The sequence below is a fragment of the Prionailurus bengalensis genome, chromosome E3 (genome assembly GCF_016509475.1).
Source record: "Prionailurus bengalensis isolate Pbe53 chromosome E3, Fcat_Pben_1.1_paternal_pri, whole genome shotgun sequence".
NCBI classification, from domain to species: Eukaryota; Metazoa; Chordata; class Mammalia; order Carnivora; family Felidae; genus Prionailurus; species Prionailurus bengalensis.
The window spans coordinates 26,425,506-26,446,589 of NC_057357.1; the positions used below are offsets into that span (position 1 = coordinate 26,425,506).

The 21,084-nt window shown below is 46.4% G+C and overlaps 1 protein-coding gene across 7 annotated transcripts in view; it reads right to left on the bottom strand.

Moving 5' to 3' along the window:
- VPS35L (VPS35 endosomal protein sorting factor like) overlaps window positions 1-21,084 on the bottom strand; it is a 117,703-nt gene that overhangs the window by 5,393 nt on the left and 91,226 nt on the right. For 6 of the 7 annotated variants that reach the window (XM_043560405.1, XM_043560404.1, XM_043560403.1 and 3 more), the window contains 3 exons: window positions 14,440-14,579; window positions 7,323-7,488; window positions 1,424-1,542 (listed from right to left, as the gene is read on the bottom strand). In XM_043560405.1, the coding sequence (XP_043416340.1) occupies window positions 1,424-1,542; window positions 7,323-7,488; window positions 14,440-14,579 (425 nt within the window). Of the gene's footprint in view, window positions 1-1,423; window positions 1,543-4,722; window positions 4,783-7,322; window positions 7,489-14,439; window positions 14,580-21,084 lie in introns of those variants that run through there. The other variant, XR_006294216.1, reaches the window with a different exon arrangement.

The following is a 21,084-nucleotide window of genomic DNA, read 5'->3' on the forward strand; positions in this document are numbered from 1 at the left end:
TGGAAAGCTACTGGGAAGCAGGCAGTCCAAAATCTGCCTTAGGTTTGGGAAAGGGAATTGAGCAGGACACAGGCAAGAACAGGGCCTGCCATGATGAAATCCGGAACGAGCCGTCAGGTTGTCTCTTGACAGTTGGGAATAAAAAAACCCAAAATGCTCAGAGCTTCAAGCTGACAGCTTGGAGTAGTAAAGAGCAAGACCCCGGGGAGCATGTGGAGGCAGAAACAAATTCAAGTGCCAGCTGACCCACAGAATGCAGAGAAAGGTCAGGCGTCAGCTCTGACTCCTCAAGTACTGCCGGCCTCCACCCCCTAACGCAGTAACAGAGATGAGCCTCGGTCTGAACAACTAACTGCCTCGGCCAAACCTGAGACGGGCTTCTGGGATCCATCTGTCACCCACATGTTTGGGTTGAAGCTGCAAAAAAGGAAGTCATGATTGGTCTAACAGGGGAAGGGAACCAGGTAGTTCTGTAGATTGGACTAAGTGAAAATTAACATTAAAATCAGTTAAGCATCTAACTTTATGGAGAACATGGAAAAACTCTAAAAATGTAAAAGATCTAGCATCTGATACATTGGTGTATTCTGTGGGTAAGAACATGGGTTCCAGAAGACTGCCTTGACCACATATCGTGTGGCTGCCACTCCAGGATTTTGTCCTTGCCTGTAAAGTTTAAAGGCACACCTGTTCCCACCTCACCCGACTGTCCTGAGGTTTAGGTGAGACAATGCATAGAGAGTCGTCAACACCACACTTAAGTAGAACAAAGGCTGGAAAAACAGAACCTACCATCATAGGAGGACAATAACCACATGCCACTTCTTACAAGATAAGCAGAAAGGCCTTGGTTGAGGAGGGCAATGCAATCGTTAAAAAACTACTACTGTAAGCTGGGAGGTCTGTAGGTGGGGACCTTGGTGTTCATTCACCAGAGGAAACCCAGGGCTGTGGAGAAACCTCTCTGAGCCTCCATCTCCTTTTCTGTACAGTAAGAACAAACACAGCACTTGTACCTTGGCATGAAAAAAACGCAGGCAAAGCACAGGCTGTTTATTCAGTATGTAGTGGTCAAGGATTTGCTGTATGCCAGCCTCAGGGTGTGGGGATGCTGTGGTGAGTGACAGACCCTAGAGACTTAACCTCAGGCACAAGGAGGTCTCCAAAACTCATGGTGCAAGGTCCCTGTCCCCATGGAGCTTAAATTCTGGTGGGAGAGGCAAACAACTGAAATAAGCAGAACATTTCAGAGAGTGACCAAGTAAAGTAGGAGCAAAAGCCCTGGACGGAGCACTCATCATGTCTGCACATAAACACACTATTCACGTGAATGAGTTTCCTTTCCAGAATGAACCAACGTTTGCCCTAGAAACTTGTGCACTCAGATCAAGCAACAGCAGGGGGACAGGCAGAGGGCACCTACCTCATCCTTGGCCAAGGTTTTCAGATGCTCCAGGATCTGACCCATCACCGTTTCACACAGCTTGTTGTTTTCAGCCAGAAATTTGGTGTCTCCCCCATAGAGGCTGTCGTTGGAGTCAACTGATGGAACAGACCAGAGCAGTGAGCAAAATGTGGTATGCCCATTCAAAGGAATATCATTTAATCATAAAAAGGAATGAAATTCTGACACGTTAAAACATGGATGAATCCTAAAATCTTTGTAAGTGAAATGTGCCAGACACAAAAGGGCAAATACTGCATGATTCCTCTTTTATGAGCTACTAGAATAGGTAAATCCATAGAAGGAAGTAGAATGGAGGTCAGCACAGGCTGGGGAGACAGGGAGGGAACAGGAAGTCACTGTGTAATGGGTATAGAGTGCTGGGATGATGAAAAAATTCTGGAAATGGACGGTGGTAATGGCTTCACAACATTGAATATACTTGATAAAACTGAATTGTACACTTAATGATAGTTAAAATGGTAACCTTTATTACTATGTGTATTTTAACAATTTTTTTTAATGTAAAGTCTTAGTACAAAAAAGTCGAGATCTCTGATTACAGAGACCACGCCAAAGGATTTATTTATTTTAAGAAAATAATCAAGGGGTGCCTGGGTGGCTCAGTCAGTTAAGCATCCAACTTCGGCTCAGGTGATAATATCATAGTTCGTGAGTTCGAGCCCCACGTCGGGCTCTGTGCTGACAGCTCAGAGCCTGGAGCCTGCTTCGGATTCTGTGTCTCCCTCTCTTTCTGCCCGTCCCCTGCTCATGCTCATGCTCTGTCTCTCTCTCTCTCTCTCTCAAGAATAAATATTGAAAAAAAAAATTTTTTTTAAAGAAAATAATCCAGCAGGTGCCCAAAGATGCACATATGTGATGTTTGTTGTTTTTCTGTAAACAGCAGCATTCGTTATATGTTCATTGTACGTTCACTGTAAACTTGTTTAAAAAGGTGAAATGAGAAGTAATGTAAATGTCGATCAACAGAGTTTTAACTAAATGCTCTGTTACAATATTAAATACTAGGAGGATAATAAACAATGTGATCTATAGTTGCTAATTACCATATACTATGTTATACTGTTAGTAACAGTTACAAGATACTATCAATTTTAATTTTTTTTTTTAAGTTTATTTATTTTGAAAAGAGAGTGCATGAGTGGAGGAGGGGCAGAGAGAGGGAGAGAGAGAATCCCAAGGAAGCTCTGTACCGTCAGTGCAGAGCTGGACGTGGAGCTTGAACCTGTGAACCATGAGATCACAACCTGAGCCGAAGCAAGAGCTGGACATTCAATGGAATGAGCCAATCAGATGCCCCAAGCTACTATTAATTTTTAAAAAGTGACAGAACAGTATCCATAGTAGAGCCTTTATATAAATATAGCACACAGATATACATATATCCATGTATATTTCCTAATTTATAGTTGCTTAAGAACCAATTTTTAATTATTTCCTTTCAATTTGTCTGAATCTTTTAGAGAATGGGACAGAGGCGCCTGGGTGGCTCAGTTGGTTGGGTGTCTGACTTCGGCTCAGGTCATGATCTCCAGGTCCATGGGTTCGAGCCCTGCATTGGGCTCTGTGCTGACAGCTCGGAGCCTGGAACCTGCGTTGGATTCTGTGTCTCCCTTTCTCCCTGCCCCTCCTCTGCTCGTGCTCTATCTCTCTCTCTCTCAAAAATAAATAAAAAAAGAGAACGGGACAGATAATAAGCATGTAGTAATTAATTGATAAAATAATTTCATACATGTCTTATGTACATTTCTAGTTGCTGTTTCAAAGCAGTACATTGAATACCTGCCTGTCTCCCCTCGAAACACCAGCTGACACCATTTTGCTCCTTGTGTGCAAGCTCTCTCACTTGCTCTCTCCACACACACACACACACACACACACACACTCACACATAATGGGTTTTTCTAGCCAAACCATTTGTGAGCAGATTGCAGACCTGTTGTCTAAGAATAATGAACAACTGCTCCCCAGCAGTCTGCTTGTGCCCCGGCTTCTCTGTCCAAAGGCAATCTCTCATCCAATTCTGCCTGTTTATGGGTCTATGTCTCAACTACTATCCACCATTCAGAGGATGACAGCTATTCTCTTAAAAGAATGTAACAGACTGTGATTCTTGTAAAAGAATGTGATTCAGCCAGTCACCACCACCTGATTTTGCAGGGCAGCAAAACTGCAGCTGGTGAAGGAATTTCTCACATCCACTGCTGAGGACCAGAATAGTTCTTGGCATAAATTCTCAGTCTTACTCCGGGTTGGAACCTACTCTTTCTGATTAGCTCAGCACTGGAAAAGAGAGAAGAAGCCTGCATCAGGCTCTAAGACTGCCCATGGCCAACACTCCCCAGGCGGGCCAGGCGTGCGTTCAGAGCAGGCTGCTCGCATGCACACACACACACTGCATCTCCTGGGTAAAGGTCTGCTCTGCACCAGATTCCACGCTAGGAGCTGGGGACCCAGTGGGGGCCAAGGCTGATTTGGTTCCTGCCTCAGAGAGCTCACAGACCATTAGCAGATGCAGACCAGCAAACTGAAAAGCCTGTACTGAATGTCAGAAGGGGGCAGTACAAGGGGTTATGGGATCCTGAAATCTAGGCTTGGGATGGAACTCTGGAATTAACAAGAACAGGCTAAGCTCCACAACTTGAATTCACTGGACAAATGGAAAAAGGGGCTAGGGGGCAGGATGAGTTTTCCATACTTGATAATGATGGAGGGAGCAAAGGGCCAAGTTGAGAATTAAAAGGAAGTTGGTGAGACAAGTGTGTATAGTGGCCCCCGAGAGTCCCCTGAGGGAGACATGATATCCCTGGCAGGTGGCCACTAAGAATAGCCCACAATCCCTGCATCTGTCTTGCCCTGCGATCACGACCCTGAACGCTTCAAGGGCCTGGCAGGTGACATGGAGGAGCAAAGGGGCTACACTGGCTTCACAGGGGCATCCTGGATTGTGGTCTTCCAACTAGCTGGATACACACTATCTGCATATTAAATAAACATGCAGGGGCACCTGGGTGGTTCAGCTGGTTGAGTGTCTGACTCTTGATTTCAGCTCAGGTCATGATTCCAGGGTCGTGGGATTGAGCCCCGTGTCAGGCACCGCGGTGAGCGTAGAGCCTGCTTGAGATTCTCCCTCTGCCCTTCTACCTGACTTGCATGCGCTCTCTCAAATAAAAGAATATAATAAAAAGTAAATAAAAAAGGAACACTCCATACACAGGAAACTTTCCCTCACACATCAAACACATCTACTCTCTCACATTTGTAGGAGAGCACTGGAGTTCTTGCTCCAGGAAATCTCAGAATGTCATCGGATTAATCTAGAAAGAAAGTAGCAAAGGAATTCTTTGTAAATGCAAAAAAATTTGACCCTAGTTCTTGAGAAGTTCTAACCTGTTTCAACACTGTAAAAGGCTGCCTAGAGTAAGAAAGGGGTGGGGAAACGAAGCGCCTCCCTTGGCCCCCTGGGCCTCTCTCCTCCTAAGACAATTGTCAGGTCACAATTGCACATCCAGAGTAAACACAGCTGGGCCAAGAAAGAAGGAAAACAACCCACCCAGCCTTCCATTTTCTTCTCTAAAAGCCAGAAATCCAGACTCCTGTCTATTGCACATAGCCACACTCCCTTTGCTTGCACTCTGGCTCCCAGTCTGCCAGCTGTATAGTTTAGACAGAGGGTTAAACGAATCTGCTCAAATAGGAGGATGAGGAGAGGACAGGAGACAGGAAAGGGCTTACCCCTCTAACGGCCCCAAAGTTTGCAGACCCAATTCCAGGTCAGTGCCTGGTCCTCAGAAGTGTCTCTACTGTTACACGTGCACTTGGCAAAAAAGGAAATAAAAATGCCAACCAATAGGAGAGCCAGAGTGGCTCAGTCAGTGAAGTGTCCGACTTCAGCTCAGGTCATGATCTTGCGGTTTGTGGGTTTGAGGCCTGCATCAGGCTCTGTGCTGACAGCTCAGAGCCTGGAGCCTGCTTTGGATTCCGTGTCTCCCTCTCTCTGCCCCTCCCCCACTCATTCTCATTCTCTCTCTCTCTCTCTCTCTCTCTCTCTCTCTCTCTCAAAAATAAAAAAGGCAACAAATATAGGAAAAGGTGCTCAATCTCATTGCTGAGAAATGCAAATTACATTCACTAAAACAGCCAAAATGAAAAAGACTGACCACACGGAGGGAACAAAGGGAACACTCATTCATGCCTAGTGGGAGTGTCAATTGGTACAACCATTTTGGAAAACTGTGACACAGTATCTACCAAAGCCGAACATAAGCAAATCCAATGAGCCATCAATTCCACCCATAGACATATCGCCAGTGGAAATGTACACCAAGAGCACGTATAAATGTGTTCACAGCAGCACTACCCTCAACAGCCAGAACCAGGACCGTTGGAAACATGCAAATGTTCATCCCGGAGGGAATGAATAAATTCTGGTATGGTCACCGGGTGGAATACTACACGGCAATGCAAAAGGATGCACTCCAGCTATGCACGGCACAGGTGAATCTCACACACACAGAGTATCGAGTGGAAGAGGCCCGACACCAAAGAATGCTTGCTAAACGATTTCACTGACATCAAAAGTCGAAAACGTACAAACTAATCTGTGATGCTGGAAGCAGAGTGGTGTGCCCTGGAGAGGAAAGTGGGGGCATGATCTGGGTGGGGGTTACCTGGGTGTGTTCACTTTGTGATGATTCATTGAGCTTTCCAGCTGGCTGTATGTCTGACATATGTTATGATTTAATTAAAACACTGTTATTTTATAAAAGGAGGCAGCATGACGCATGCTCCACAGTTCAGGGTGTGACTTGCACTTCCACCAATAACCAGCCACAGGCCCTGGAGTAAACCATGGCGTCTCTCGGAGTCTCCCCTTGCTCGCACATAAAATGGGGATGTAAATGCTGGTCTTACACGCTTCAGGGCCGTAAGGAGTACAGAAGAAAGATCCGTGGAGTCTGGGGTGGGCCTTGGCACGCAGTAGGAGCTCAAGTCTCAGGTGCTGTCATCATCCACATCAACCTGCCTCCCTAAGTTACATCTTAACTATTAGCCCCCAAATGCCAGCTAGAGGAAGCCTGAGAGTTGTAGTAGAAGGCCCTCCCTTAGCACTGCAAATGTGTTTCCAGAAATTTCCAAGTGGAGAGACCGTTGCTTAAACCCTAAAGTATGCAATTACTGGCCAACGCGCTTTTCACAACAATAGGGCCATCTTGGGAAAACTGATAATTAGAACGGAGGGTCTGACAAGCAGATGGGTGCTTGGGCTCAGTGGGCAGATGTCGGGAATTGGGACTGTCCTGTGTTACATCCAGGATGTGAGAAGTCTGCTTTCAAATTCCTGGCAGCAGATGCAGAATGGCTGGTAGCACGTGGGGGAGGCAAGGCCACCTCCTTCCTCCTGAGCATCTGAAATAGGGGGTCCCTGAGCCTCAGCATCACCTGAAGAACTAGGTAAAAACACCCAGGGTCCCACCTGAGTCTGTGGTTAGGGGCAGGCCTGGGAGAAGCTCATGCCTGTGGACATCAAACCACCTTTCTAGGTTATTCTGTAGCACACCAGAAAGAGCACGGAGTGAGTGATTGGAGTGCTCCCCTAAACTTGTCAGGTCGTCAAAATGATTTTGGATATTTGTTATAGACAAAATTCTCCGGCCTCTTCTTGGGGTTCCCAATTGAGAAGGGGCAGGATGGGGCTCAGGGATCTGCTCAGGTTCTTACTTGGGCACATGTAGTGAGACCCTGGACTAGAAGTTTCTGGTGTGTAAAACCCTAAGGGATTTAAAAACAAAAACATTTTACTGGACTTTCATGAAATTCCAGCTCGGTGTAGTCCAGTGGGAGGGGCCCCCGCTACCTTTGTCTATGTGGTAGAGATAGGTCTCCTGGCTCATGGCAGACAGGAGGTGCAGGACACAGGTGTAGATGCGGATTTTGTCGTCACTGTTGTCCTCCCAGGTGTAGTCCTGGATCACGTTGAGAAGCTCTCGGACAAGGAACAGGACCCCATGTTCTGGATGATCCTAGCGGAAAGCCAAAAAAGGATAAATAATGCTAGATAGGAAGCAGGAGGAGAAACCAAAAAACAAAAAATCCACCAGGACAGAAGCCCGGGTCCCTCCCTTTAGCAGCTCTCGGGGAATGGAAGTGCCAGCTACTTTGCAGGCGAGCCCACTCACAAGCCTGCTCAAACACCACTGAGAAAACGGACAGGATAACATTCACCCCGCCGACGAGCATGCCCCAGTCTGGGGAGATGAGCTTGGAGAGCCTCTCTGGGTCCAAGGAATGAGGGAGCTAAGTTACCTGTCAGCTTAATGGCCTGTTTCCAAAATTACACACTGGTCCTATGTGTAGAGCAGTAAAAAGTCCTGCTCCTCCGACTCCAAAAGCAAGATTGTGGGTGTTGTAGCAGATCCAACATCGGAAGCCACCTGCTTTGCGTAAGCCCCCAGTAATCACTGTCACCAGCAAGGGCACCAGCGTTAAATATAGCCTTGCTCTTCAGGGCGTTCAGTGACATTAACAGCTAAAGTGAGGACGCTCTCTTGGGAGAGGAAAAAACCCAAGAGGCAGAGCGCAGAATGGTGTTCCTCAGATGCTGAAATGAATCGGAAGAGAGTGCCGGATGCCACGAAGCCAGCAGCTTAGTTCACTTCCAACAAGCTGCCTGCATTTCTGTGGCTCCCCTTCTGAACATGCTCCATGGAGGCCTACCGCCAAGAGTCAGTGCCCAGCTCTGCCGCCATCGTCTTGCTCACCCAGTGGCCACACCTTGCCCCTCATTCACTCCAGCCAGCACCTTTATGTCTCCTGGGCCCAGCTGGACCACTCAGAATCCTGCCAGGACACAGTGGGCATGCTCAAAATGGTTCCGTGAGGACGAGTTCAAGAAGGATTATTTATCGAGACAGGGGCAGCGTGAAGGGAGCTGGAGAGGAAGGACAGGCGAGGCACCCGGGGCCTCACGACAGCAGGAAGCCCTTACCGACCCTGGACTGAAAGCACAAGGGGGGGGAGGGGCGTGACCGGAAGTGCAAATCCGCAGCTGGAGACAGCACCTAGCAGGAGCCGCAGCCTCGGGTAGAAGAACAAGGCCGCTGCCAACCCACGGCCGCATCAGGGGACGGATGCCCCAAACTCGCTCTCCTCTCGGCTTCCAGTCTGCTGTTGGTCCTGCCGCTGGCTGAGCGACTCGGAGACCAGAAGGGAGCCCAGGTGAGGCGGTCCCCAGGGGCCGGTCTCCCACACACATCTCCACGGAAGCGCAGAGGATGCTGCGGCCGGCAGCTCGCGTGACAAGGATGGCTGGCTTCCCGGCCCTACCGCACCCCCCGACTGGAATCTTCATCTGCAAGACTTGGCCACACTGGCTCCTCGACAGCCTCCAGATCCCATCGTATACGCCAGCTCCTCAGTGAGGCCTTCTCCGATCAGCCAGCCAGAGCCTTGCTCACCGCCGGCCCCCAGTCTCCATCACAGACCATCCTGTCTGTAATTCTGCAGTGCAGTTCTCAAGTGACTTCCTCACTCCCGCAGTGAACTGCCCCACAATATCTCTTGTTTACGCTTATCTTTCATCGTCGTCTGTAACCCAGCACAACAGACACTTCATCTGCCGTATTTGCCGATACACAGCCAGGACTGCTCTGGGAACACAGTGTGAACGGTGTCCCGCCCTGTCCCTGGTTCTAGGACAGTGCTGGGTGCAGGCAAGCACCCAGTAAGTCATGGTGGTTGGATTACAGTTTGAGCACCTTCTGTGTGCCAGGCGCTGAGGTGGCTACAAAGACGAATAACAGTAGCTAAGTTTTATGGTGGCTATCGTAGCTTTTCTGTGTTCCAGTTAGATATGATCATGACCACCCCCCCACCCCCAATTTCACAGATGGCAGATGAGCCACAGAATGGTTAAGTGACACTGCTGGTAGGTGGAGGAACCAGGGCTTGAGCTCTGACAGTCTGGCTCCAGAGCAGAGATTCCTAACTGTTAATACTGTATTTTTCTTGCCCCTCTCTGACTTTATGGAGCTGGCTAACTAGGGGAAGCCTTACATGTAAGCCAGCTATTTTGTGACTATTGTTTTTTTTAACCTTTGCTTTTTTTGAGCAAGAAAGAGCATGAGCAGGGGAGGGGCACAAAGAGAGGGAGACACAGAATCCAAAGCAGGCTCCAGGCCCTGAGCTGTCAGCACAGAGCCTGAAGGGGGCTCCAACTCAAAAACCACGAGATCATGACCTGAGCTGAAGTCGGGTACTTAACTGACTGAGCCACCCAGGAGCTCCTCCATTGCCTACAATTTTTAACTGAATCAAAATTAGGCCTCTGAAGTGGTAACACTGAACCTGTTCAATCAAGTCTGTATGTCCTACCAAATGTTATAGAGAAGTCTGTCCTCCAAGAGGCTGACCGCTGCTAACACCATAGCAGATTACTTCAAAATGCTCCGAAAGTGACACCGTTTGCCGAAGAGAGGCTGGCCTGGGGAAATGTTTATTTCTGCATTTAAAATGACTTTAAATTTTTTTTCTGAACAAATAAAATGAAGTCTTTTAAAAGCCTTGTACACGTTTGGTAGGAACACAAAATGGTACAGCCACTATGGAAAACAGCATGGTGGTTCCTTGAAAAATTAAGAGGAGGACTACCAGGGGTGCCAGGATGGCTCAGTCAATTAAGCGTCTGACTCTTGATTTTGGCTCAAGTCATGATCTCACAATTGGGAGATCAAGCCCTACAGTGGGCTCCAGGCTGGATGTGAAGCCTGTTTTAAGATTCTTTCTCTCATGGGCGCCTGGGTGGCGCAGTCGGTTAAGCGTCCGACTTCAGCCAGGTCACGATCTCGCGGTCCGGGAGTTCGAGCCCCGCGTCGGGCTCTGGGCTGATGGCTCAGAGCCTGGAGCCTGTTTCCGATTCTGTGTCTCCCTCTCTCTGCCCCTCCCCCGTTCATGCTCTGTCTCTCTCTGTCCCAAAAATAAATAAACGTTGGAAAAAAAAAAAAAATTTTAAGATTCTTTCTCTCCCTCTCACTCTGCCCCTCTTTCCTGCTCACACTGTCTCTCTCAAAAGAAAAAAAAAAAAGAACAGAACTATCATATGATTCAGCAGTCCAGCAATCCCACCTCCGGGTATTTGTCCAAAGAGTTGAAATCAGGATCTGAAAGAGGTATCAGTATTCTCATGTTCGCTGTGGCACTATTCACAGTAGCCAAGATGTGGAAACAACCTAAACGCCCACTAGTGGATGCATGGATAATGAAAATGTGATATACATACACAATGGATTAATATTCAGCCTTAAAAAAAAACGGAAATTCTGTCAAATATGACAAGCATGGATGAACCCTGGAAGCCAATAAGTGAAGGAAGCCAATCACAGAGAAATACTCATGATTCCACTTACATAAGGCATCTAAAACAGTTATATTCACAGAATTAAGAATAGATGGTGGCTGCCAGGGGCTAGGAGGAGGAGGAAATGGAGAGTTACTCATCGATGGGCTTATGAGGCACCTGGGTGGCTCAGTCGGTTAAGTGTCCAACTCTTGATTTTGACTCGGGTCATGATCTTACGGTTCATGGGATCGAGCCCTGCATCAGGCTCTGTGCTGAGAGCAAAGAGCCTGCTTGGGATTCTGTCTCTGCACGCTCTGTCTCTGCTCTGTCTCTCTCTCTCTCTCTCTCTCTCTCTCTCTCTCTCTCTCTCTCTCTCTCTCAAAATAAACAGTTTTTAAAAATGGGCTTAAAGTTTCAATTAAGCAAGACGAAGACACTCTAGAGAGCTGCTGTACAACACGGTGCCTGTAGTTAACAATACCGTATCACACACTTAAAAATGTGTTAAGATGGTAGATCTCTTGTTAAATGCTCTTACAATAATAAAATTAAATTTAAAAAATTAAATAAAAGCTGTGACATGAAAGGATATGATCTGAACCAGGTAAAAGTGGGATGCGGGAGTTGCCTTCATACTAAACCTACTCACAAGAGACGTGCCTCACGTGAGGCCCATCCTGGGGCCCCGGAGCCCCCAGCCTCGGCTATTCAGGCTGAACATCTTCCATATTTATTACTAATGCTGTATCCCACAGGACAGATGGAGGGTTGCTAAGGCTCAGCCTTGAGCTGATAAAGTGCCCTGTCAACATTTCAGGCTCAGATGGTGCTGAACAGACCCTGGAGCAGCACAGACCTGCTGCTCTGCTGCTCACTAGCTGTGCAACCTCAAGCTGCACGGGCTCCCCAGCATGGGCGCCTCACGTGGAAAAGGCACAGTGATTCCTACTTTGCAGGGCTTGGAGGAGGAGTCCCAGAGACTGAAGGCTGCTGAAGGTCTGCAGTACAGCACAGGACATGGGGCAGGCAGTCACACAGGCTATTCATCTCCTGATCTTTACTAAACCCCCACAGCAGCGTGCACACTGATACCAGGAACGAGACAATCCGCTGAGGCCAGGGGGACGTTCTGGTGAATGCCAATGGACCAGGCAGGTGACAGAAATGGGTCCAGAGGCACCCATGGGAGTTGGAGAGAGTACACATGCCTCTTCCTCCCTCCACAGCATGGGCCAGCTGCCGCGGGTCGGAGAATGTGGGCCCCACATGGCAGGATCTGATTCCTCAAGAGGAACTAAAAAGCTGGGTTTTTCTGTGATCTACCAATTTTCAAACGTGGGTAATTCATACCAAATGTTTTCCATCATTGTGTGGCCAAAAACTGTGTCTCTGGGCTGGATGCCACCCACTGGTCATCAGCATGCAACCCCAGGGACAGAGCTTCTGGGTCAAAAGTACTTTTAGATCAACTGTTTCATTCAACCTCATAGCAGCCCCGCCAGGCAGGCATTTGGGTGACATTTTAGAAAGGTGACAATTATCTGAGGCTCTGAAGAGTTACAAAACATTGCCAATGCCATAAGGCTGCTGAGTCACTGGATCAGACGGCACTCAAGTTTCTGACTCCAAGCACAAGGCTTTCGTCCAGTCTCTGATTTTTAACATGAAGAAAATCTCATGTGTAGAAGGAAAATGCATCCCAATTAACCAACAAACAATGACACTGATCAGCTTAGATTACTCCTTAGAAATGCTGCGGTTTTTTTCTTCTTTTTTTTTTTGGTCCCCTCACTTGACAACTAGACTCTCCAAAATACAGAGAAACTGTTTATACAAAGGACTAAGAAGGTGATTTGAAAACACTGAGGTCAGGCGTTGAGCACTGCCTCCTGACCAAGCCATCTTGTCTCCCCAGAACCTGGGATTTCAACCTAGACACTTGGAAGCTAAGTCACTCTTTGTCTCCTCGGCTCCACTGAGAATTCACACGCCATTCCAAATGCACACTTCAGTGGTTAGGATACTCCCAGAGCTGTGCAACTGTCACCACAATCAATTTGAGAACATTTCTGTCACCCCAAAAAGGAACTGTGTACTCATGAGAGAGAGTTGCTTCCTGGCCTGAGTGCAGAGGGATGTTTTTTCAAGTGCGGTGCTAGACCATCCACACCTGAACTACTCAGGAGGCTTTCAAAAGTGCCGATTCAGGGCCCCATCCTAACCTACTGAGTCAACCTCCCTGGGAGGGGGCCCCAAGAATCTGTATTTTAGCACGGATCCCGGATTCCTGTACACATTTGGCTCAACCATGTTTTGTGCCTGGACCCTGTCACAGCCCGGTGAAGGCTATGGGCTCCTCAGGATATGACTTGTAATACAGAAAATACAATAAATAAAAACAAAAAAATAAAATAAATGCAGAAAATAAAATATGCAAGACCACAAAAGAAATATAAAACATACTCATCAAAATATTTTTTTCAATATATTTGTTATATAATGTATTCTATTAGTTCTTGATGAGTATGTTTGATTAGCAATTATGCTAAAATATACTTGTCAAAATATTTTTTCAATGTATCTGTTATACCGTATTCTATTACTTCTTGGTGAGTATGTTTAATTAAGTTTTCTGAAATATCTGTCACCTTAAATGTGATATGAACAAACGGTTGATTTGTTTGGTGACAAATTCCTAGCCCTGTGACTACCTGCTACTGTGGCTCGTTGCCTATATAACTCACGATGGAAAAAAACCAAAAAACTCACAAGGGAGAAAAGGGCCAATTTCAGTTTCACAGAGATTTGTAAAAATTGAGATTTTTTTTTCTCACCTAAATTCATCGTTGCCCTGCCAGACTCTCAGGAAGCAAGCAGGGAGACCGTGGGTTAAGAACCTCTGCTAGGGTGAGGGTCCTGATGCTGGGTCTGGAGAGACAGAAGCCTGATTCCTGCCAGCCCAAGCCTGACTGCACATCAGAATGTTCCAGAAAAAACCCCAGCATCCTTCCAACAATGTCTTCTTTGACCTCCACTATCTCATTTTGGTTTCTAGTACTTGCCATCAAAAGAACATCACCATCACCTTTTACAGGGTTGGACTATTCTAACCACATGTGTATACTCACTCACTTAATCCTCACAATGACCTGGAGATGAAGACACTATTATTACTCCCATTTTATAGATTAGGAAACTGCAGCCCAGACATGTTATATAATTGCCTGAGCCTACAGGGCTAGGAAGAGGGGGAGGGGAGATTCCACCCTAAGCATCTTGGTCTGAGGCCTCAGTCCTTAACCCCTAAGTGGCACCCACTTGACTATGTACAGAACCACAACTAATACACCCAGGATACAAAATGAATGGAAAAGACATTGAGTAACTTAGGGATGCCTGGCTGGCTCAGTTGGTAGAGCATGTGACTCTCGATCTCAGGGTCTTAAGATCGAGCCCCGTGTTGAGGGAGGAGATTATTTACTAAATAAAAGTAAACAAAACACTGAGCAATGTAAACCTCTGACTAGAAAAGCAGCACATAGACACAGATAGAATGTCCCTGCACTTTTAGGGCTAAAGATGTACATGAGGCAGATCAAAGAAGGACATCACCTATGGCTCTTCTGGCGAAACGTACCGGAACTATTAATAAAGTAGAAAAGAAATTGCAGAGGAATTCCAGAAGGAATGATTCTGACGGCCGCATCTTTCCATCGATATTAATCGTCTTTGGAACTTCCGGAATGAGGCTTATAGCGGCTTTGAAGAAGGCATCGGCTGCAAGACAGAAGAAAAGTCTGTGTATGAGAACTCTGAAAAATTCAGGGTCTGCTTTCTTCTTCACCTGGCTGCCAGGCCTGTCCTGCGAGTTACATGGAAGGCAGGCCATGCTGAGGGCCAGATACAGTGGGCAGGTCCGACTGGAGGGCTTCTGCAACCTTAACCGACTGGTAGAACATTCCGTGGAGAGGGTACTGCTGTTGCCTCACATCTCCACCTCTCTCCCTCCTTCCTTCACTGAGCAATTCAGCTCAAAGAACCTCCATCAGGGTGGCTTTGATAATTAAGTGAAATAAACAAGTGGCCAATTTTTACAGAAAGCCAAGAAATTGTAGCTGCCGGGGCAGACAGCTCAACCCAGACTGGTTCACCAAACCCTCCCGTTCACCTTGGGAGGAAGGCCACATGCCTGCTCCTTCAGCAGTGTCCTGGGTATGCTCGAGGTGCCAGCATGGGACGTGGAGTGGGGTGCAAACTCTGGTCTGCCTGGGTCTTCTCCAGCACCATGTTTGTTACACCATATTTGTTAAAGTAACTGAACCCTCTGAAGGAATCCACACATGCACGCCCATGCACATGCACACACAAGCTTCTAAGGCTTCTGACTAGGTAAATAGTTCTGAGAATCACTTGGGAGATAAAGATATATATATATATATATTTTTTTTTTTTTTTAAGTTTATTTATTTACTTTGAGAGCCAGAGTGCGCAGGGGAAGGGCAGAAAGAGAGCAAATCCCGGTCAGCACCGAGCACAACTCAGGGCTTGAAATCACGACCTGAGCCTAAACCAAGAATCCGGCACTTGACCGACTGAGCCACCCTGGAGCCCCAAATATTTTTTAAATCACAAAATTGTCTATAAAACAAGAAGACCTCAAAGGGTGAGAGAAAGCAAGGGAAGGGGCGAGCAGAGGAAGAGAGGGATGGAAGAGGAGACGGGAGGGAGGCAGCAATAGGAGGACAGAGACAGGGAGGAACGGATGGGGAGACAAGCAAGGACTGGAGGTGGGGGTGGAGAGGGAGAGAGTTCTTAAGAGAACTGCCAAAGTATTCCACATGAGAAAAAGCCTCAAGGTCGAAACAGACAAAACACTGACCTGACAAGTGAAATTTTAAACTACCCAACAAGATCAAACGTTTACATGGTCCACATAAATATACTTCCACTCCGAAACGACTTCCAGCGATGCGGAGAGAACAGTGCGCTGGCACACAGCATCCTGAACCCAAGCGGGAGCCCCACCCAGCAGCCCAGAGGGGCAAACCCAACAACAAACGCCTGCCCTCTGGGAACAAAGCCCTGCACTTAATGAGAAGAGTATGTGTCTGCAGCTCGATGTGGGCTTTTTTTTTTTTTTTTTTTTGGGTCTTCCCTCCCTTCCTTCTTCAAAGAAAAAAAAACAAAAAAACAAAAAACAAACATGTTAAGGAAAGACCATTCTCTCAGAGTTTTCTCTATAAAGTTACCTCTGGTCCTGAATACTCCCTTCCCAGGCTCTCTCCCACACTGAACTCACACCCTTACGTTCACCTCAGCAAATTTATTAAGCACCAACGGTGACCGGGCACTGTGGACACACAAGGAGAAAAGGGGGTGAAAGCTGACAACATCAGTAGGGTGATGAGACTGACCTGATCACACTATTTCACACCTACCTATGGGGAACCTGTTGTGTCCTTTGGTCTGGGGGTGGAGGGGGGACGGGGAGGACACAAAGCAGCTGATGTCGATCTTGTTGTATAGAAAGAGATTAAATACAGGGGCGCTGGGAAAAGACACTTGATATCTCCGCCTACAGATAGTAGTAAATGACACTACTAAAGGGACCACAGACACTCCTAAGCCCTGTTTTAGGTAGTTTGTATTCTTAGTCCCCAGCAGTCTTATGGGAAAGGCACAATGATTTCAATGCCCACATGAGGAAATAAGCTCAAAAAGGGGGTGGCCAAATCAGAGTAGCCCAGGGATGGTCAAAGACTGAGCTGAGCAGAGTTTAAAGGCTATTACCCGCACTGAGCAATACAATAAAATTTGCATTTTTAAAAAAAAAATGTTTTATTTATGGGGCGCCTGGGTGGCTCAGTCGGTTAAGCGTCCGACTTCGGCCAGGTCACGTTCTCGCGGTCCGTGAGTTCGAGCCCCGCGTTGGGCTCTGGGCTGATGGCTCAGAGCCTGGAGCCTGCTTCCGATTCTGTGTCTCCCTCTCTCTCTGCCCCTCCCCCATTCATGCTCTGTCTCTCTCTGTCTCAAAAATAAATAAACATTAAAAATGTTTTATTTATTTTGAGTGAGATAGAGAGCACACATGCGCGTGTGTAAGTGGAAGAGGTGCAGAGAGAGCGGAGAGAGAATCCCCAGCAGGTTCTGTGCTGTGAGCCTGGAGCCCGATTCAGGGGCTCGATCTCAAGATTTGTGAGATCATGACCTGAGCCAAAATCAAGAGTGGGATGCTTAACTGACCAAAACATCCAGGTGCCCCAAATTCATGTTTTTTAAAAAAACACAAGCCTACGAATCATAGATCTGATAAGGAGTTTATAGAATATATAAAGAAATTCTCCAATAACACCAAAACAAGTAACCTGATTAACAATGGGCAAAGGACCTGAACAGTTTTCCAAATACACAAATGGTCAACAAGCACATGAAAAGGTGCTCAACATCAATAACCATTGGGAAAATGCAAATCAGTGCAATCCCCCAGAGATCTCATCACTGGGAGAAAACTTCAGGATGGGCACCATAAAAAAACAAAGAACAAAAACAAAAACCAGTAAGTAACAAGTGCTGGCAAAGATGTAGAGAAGCTGCTGGTGAGAAAGTAGAACAGTGCAGCTGCCGTGGGAAACTCTTTGGTGGTCCCTCAAAAAGTGAAACATAGAATTATGCTCTCAGCCTGCAATCCTACTTCTAGGTTCACATTCAAAAGAAATGAAAGCAGGGACTCAAACAGATACTTGTACATGAATGTTCACGGCAGCATTATTCACATTAGCCAAAAGGTGGAAACAACCCCAGCGTCCATCAACAGGTGAACGGATAGGAAAACATAGAACATATATACAACAGGATTATTATGCAGCCTTAAAGAGGAAGCAGATTCTGATACATGCTACAACATGGATGCACCCTGAAAACATTACCCCAAGTGAAACAGGTCCGACACAAGGACATATGCTGTAGGATTTCGCTTTTATGAGGCAGAGGTATTGACTGCATGGAGACAGAAAGTAGAATATTCCCCTCTCCCCAGTTACTGTGTAAAGGGTACAGGTTGCATTGGGTTTGGAGGGATGAAAAGGTCTGGAAATGGATGGTGGTGAGGGTCGCATGACATTGTGAATGTACCTAAAACCAATGAATTGTAGGCTGAAAAATGCTTACAATGATACATTTTATGTTCCTCATTCGTAACCACACCACACAAGAAACAGAGCTGAATCGAGCGCTGAGGTTCAGCTCTCTGGGAACAGGCAGGCCTGGACGCCGGCTCTGGCTGTCTTCCTTCTGCGGGAAAAGCTCTCTGTCCCCATGGCTCTACAGGAACTGCTTTCTGGTGAAAACATTAAGTCCGTAATGAACAAGGTGAAGAGCTTCTCTCAGCGGAAATGAAAATTCTGCTCAGAACAACGCCAAAGACCATTTATTTATTCTATTTATGTGCTTGTTACCAAGTGGCCACGAGAAAAGTGCCCATTATTATGCCTCATTAAAGAGGGCGCAGCTTTGTGCAGGGCACCCTGTTCCTCACAAACGCCCCCCACTCAGTTCCCATTCCAAAGGAGAGGGCTAAAAAAAACAGTTATTTAGGGGTTGGGGCAATGTTCCAGAGTGTTCCAAAGCAGATTTTTATTTCTATCCTTAGAAGACTTACTCCATATATAAAATCTTATCTAGGAGACTTCTCAATTTTGATCTCATAATTAGAGCTCAAATCCTATTTTATATGAAAAGTTTTTCCTCCTAGAGTTCAGAATAATGACGTCAATACCATAGAACACTTTTGTGGCTATTAAAAGCCCTGGAAGACAATCCAAGATAAAATGGGCTACATGTGTTTTGTTTTGTTTTGTAAAAGACCTACAGAGAAAGGAGAAATCCGATTCCAATCCATAAACACTATTATTCCTGTTTCACCGGCGGGGGGGGGGGGTGGTGCGGAGTAAGGGGCGGTGGGGAGGGAAAAGCAAGCATATGTACCAGCTTCCCTATGCTTTATCTTTTTCCACTGGATCTTCTGAGGTTTCACTGGAAAACCGGGCTTCTTTTCCACATCTTACTTTAAAAAAGGAATTAAAAATAAAAACCAAAACTACCACTCAGGGTTGCCTGGCCGGACCCACATCCATTCTGTTGCGAGATCCTTCTTCGTGGGGTGTCCACTCCTCTGCAGAGCAGCATTCTGTTGTTTTCTGTGCCAGAGCCAACATGTCCCTCAGCACTGCCGGGTTCTGGGTGAAGGGCAAGCAGAGCCACCGTCCTTGCTCTCAATACGAGGGGCTGAGCTGCTCGTGAAGCCAGTTTTCCAAAATTGCTTTAGCAGAAGCATCAGAAGCTTTGCTAAAAATACAGGTTCCCAGGCCTAATATGGCCGATGGGAACGTACTCTGCAGGACCGGGCAGTTTCTCCAACTTTAAGTGTGCATGGATGCTGTGTACACATGTTACATACAGGCTACAATGCGGCCGAACCTTAAAATCATATCCTAAATGAAAGGAATCAATCTTAAGAGACCTGTATTGTAAGCCTGCACTTATATAAAATAATAAGAACAGGCAAATCCATAGAAACAAAAAGTAGACAGGCAGCTGCCTGGAGCTTGAAGGAGGAGCAAAAAGGAATGACTACTCAGTGGGTCCAGGGTTCCTTTTGGGGTGATAAAAATGTGCTGGAATTAGTGATGATAGTTGCACAACTCTGTGAGTGTCCTAAAAACCAGTGAATTGTACACTTAGTAGAAGGATGGATTTTATGATACATGAACCTATCAGGTCTCACTCAGCTGTTACTTAAAAAATATATACGAATTCCTAGGTCCTGCCTTAAATGTACTGAACCACATTACCCAAGATGAAGAATGGGGTCAGGGGAGGCACCTGGGTGGCTCAGTCAGTTAAGCATCTGACTTCAGCTCAGATCATGATCTTGTGATTCACGAGCTCGAGCCCCGTGTCAGACTCTGTGCTGACAGCTCAGAGCCTGAAGCCTGCTTCAGATTCTGTGTCTCCTTCTCTCTGTGTCCCTCCCCTACTCATGCTGTCTCTCTCAAAAATAAAAATAAAATGTTAAAAAAATAAAAAACAAACTGTTGCATTGTCATATCCTGGAAATGATGTGGCTAATAAACAGAACACGGTACATCTATGTAAAGATGCCTATGATATATTAAGCACAAACCATTATATACCTGTGTACAGCAGGATCCTATCTTTGTAAGAAAAACGGGTATATCCTTATGTAGATGCATAAAAATAAGTGAGGCACTAGAATGCCAAAGTATTAACTGTGATATAGGAATTGTGGCTGAGGGTGAAAGAAACCGGGATCTTTCACTTACCGCTAAGTTACTGCTTGGAATTTTAATTTACATTTCTAAAAATAATTTTTCTTTAGCATACATACAAAGGCAATGTAATGTTTTAAACTTTTCAATCACAGAAATGTGCAAAAGAACAAGTGAGGCTGTAAGGTAGACAAGGCAGATGATCAAAGGGGGTATCTGAATAGTAACCACTTCCTTCTCAACCAGGGGTGGGCGCCCACCCACAGCCCAGGGACTCCAGACTCCTGCTGCTCCAAGGGACATCCACCCTCCTCGTGTGCATCAAGCAAGGCACTAAGGGTGGCACACACCTTCCAGAGGCCCAGGTACTGGCCTGCTCCCCACAGCCAATGCGCCAGGAAGGTTCCTCTCTGATTAGTTGCTTGATGAAGTGAGGCATAATTCAGGGTTCAAGCTCTCTAGACAGCTCCACTTGAATGGATTCTTCTGGAGGCTTTAGAAGGTCTCAGCCTGTGCTCTGAAGCCTTTGCCAGATCCCTGAAGGCAACTCAAGAGCTAGTGGCCTCCCACAGGCATACTCGCCTGAATAGACCATTCCTATCTGTTTTGTGCACCAAGGCTCTACATAGGACTCTGTCTGAACGACAGATAGGGTTCCACATTCTCAGAGACTAAAATATCCACCAATTCGACAACTACTGAAAACCTTCAAAATGTTCAGAATTAAGACGCCAATTGCTCATTGTTGGCAAGAGCAAAAAAAACTGGAAAGGGTCCAAATATTTTTCAATAGGAGTTTAGGAGAAAAATGGAGGGGGGCTGGGGAAATAATTTATAGCACTTCCAAAAAGAAAAGGAAATGACATAGAACACTGGACAGCCATTATAAAGAATGGGGTGGATCTTTATGTACTGACATGGGTTAAGTGGGAAGGGGCAGGGGGAGAAAAGACCAATATTTACTGCTAAGTGAAAAAAGCAAATTGAAGGGGCGC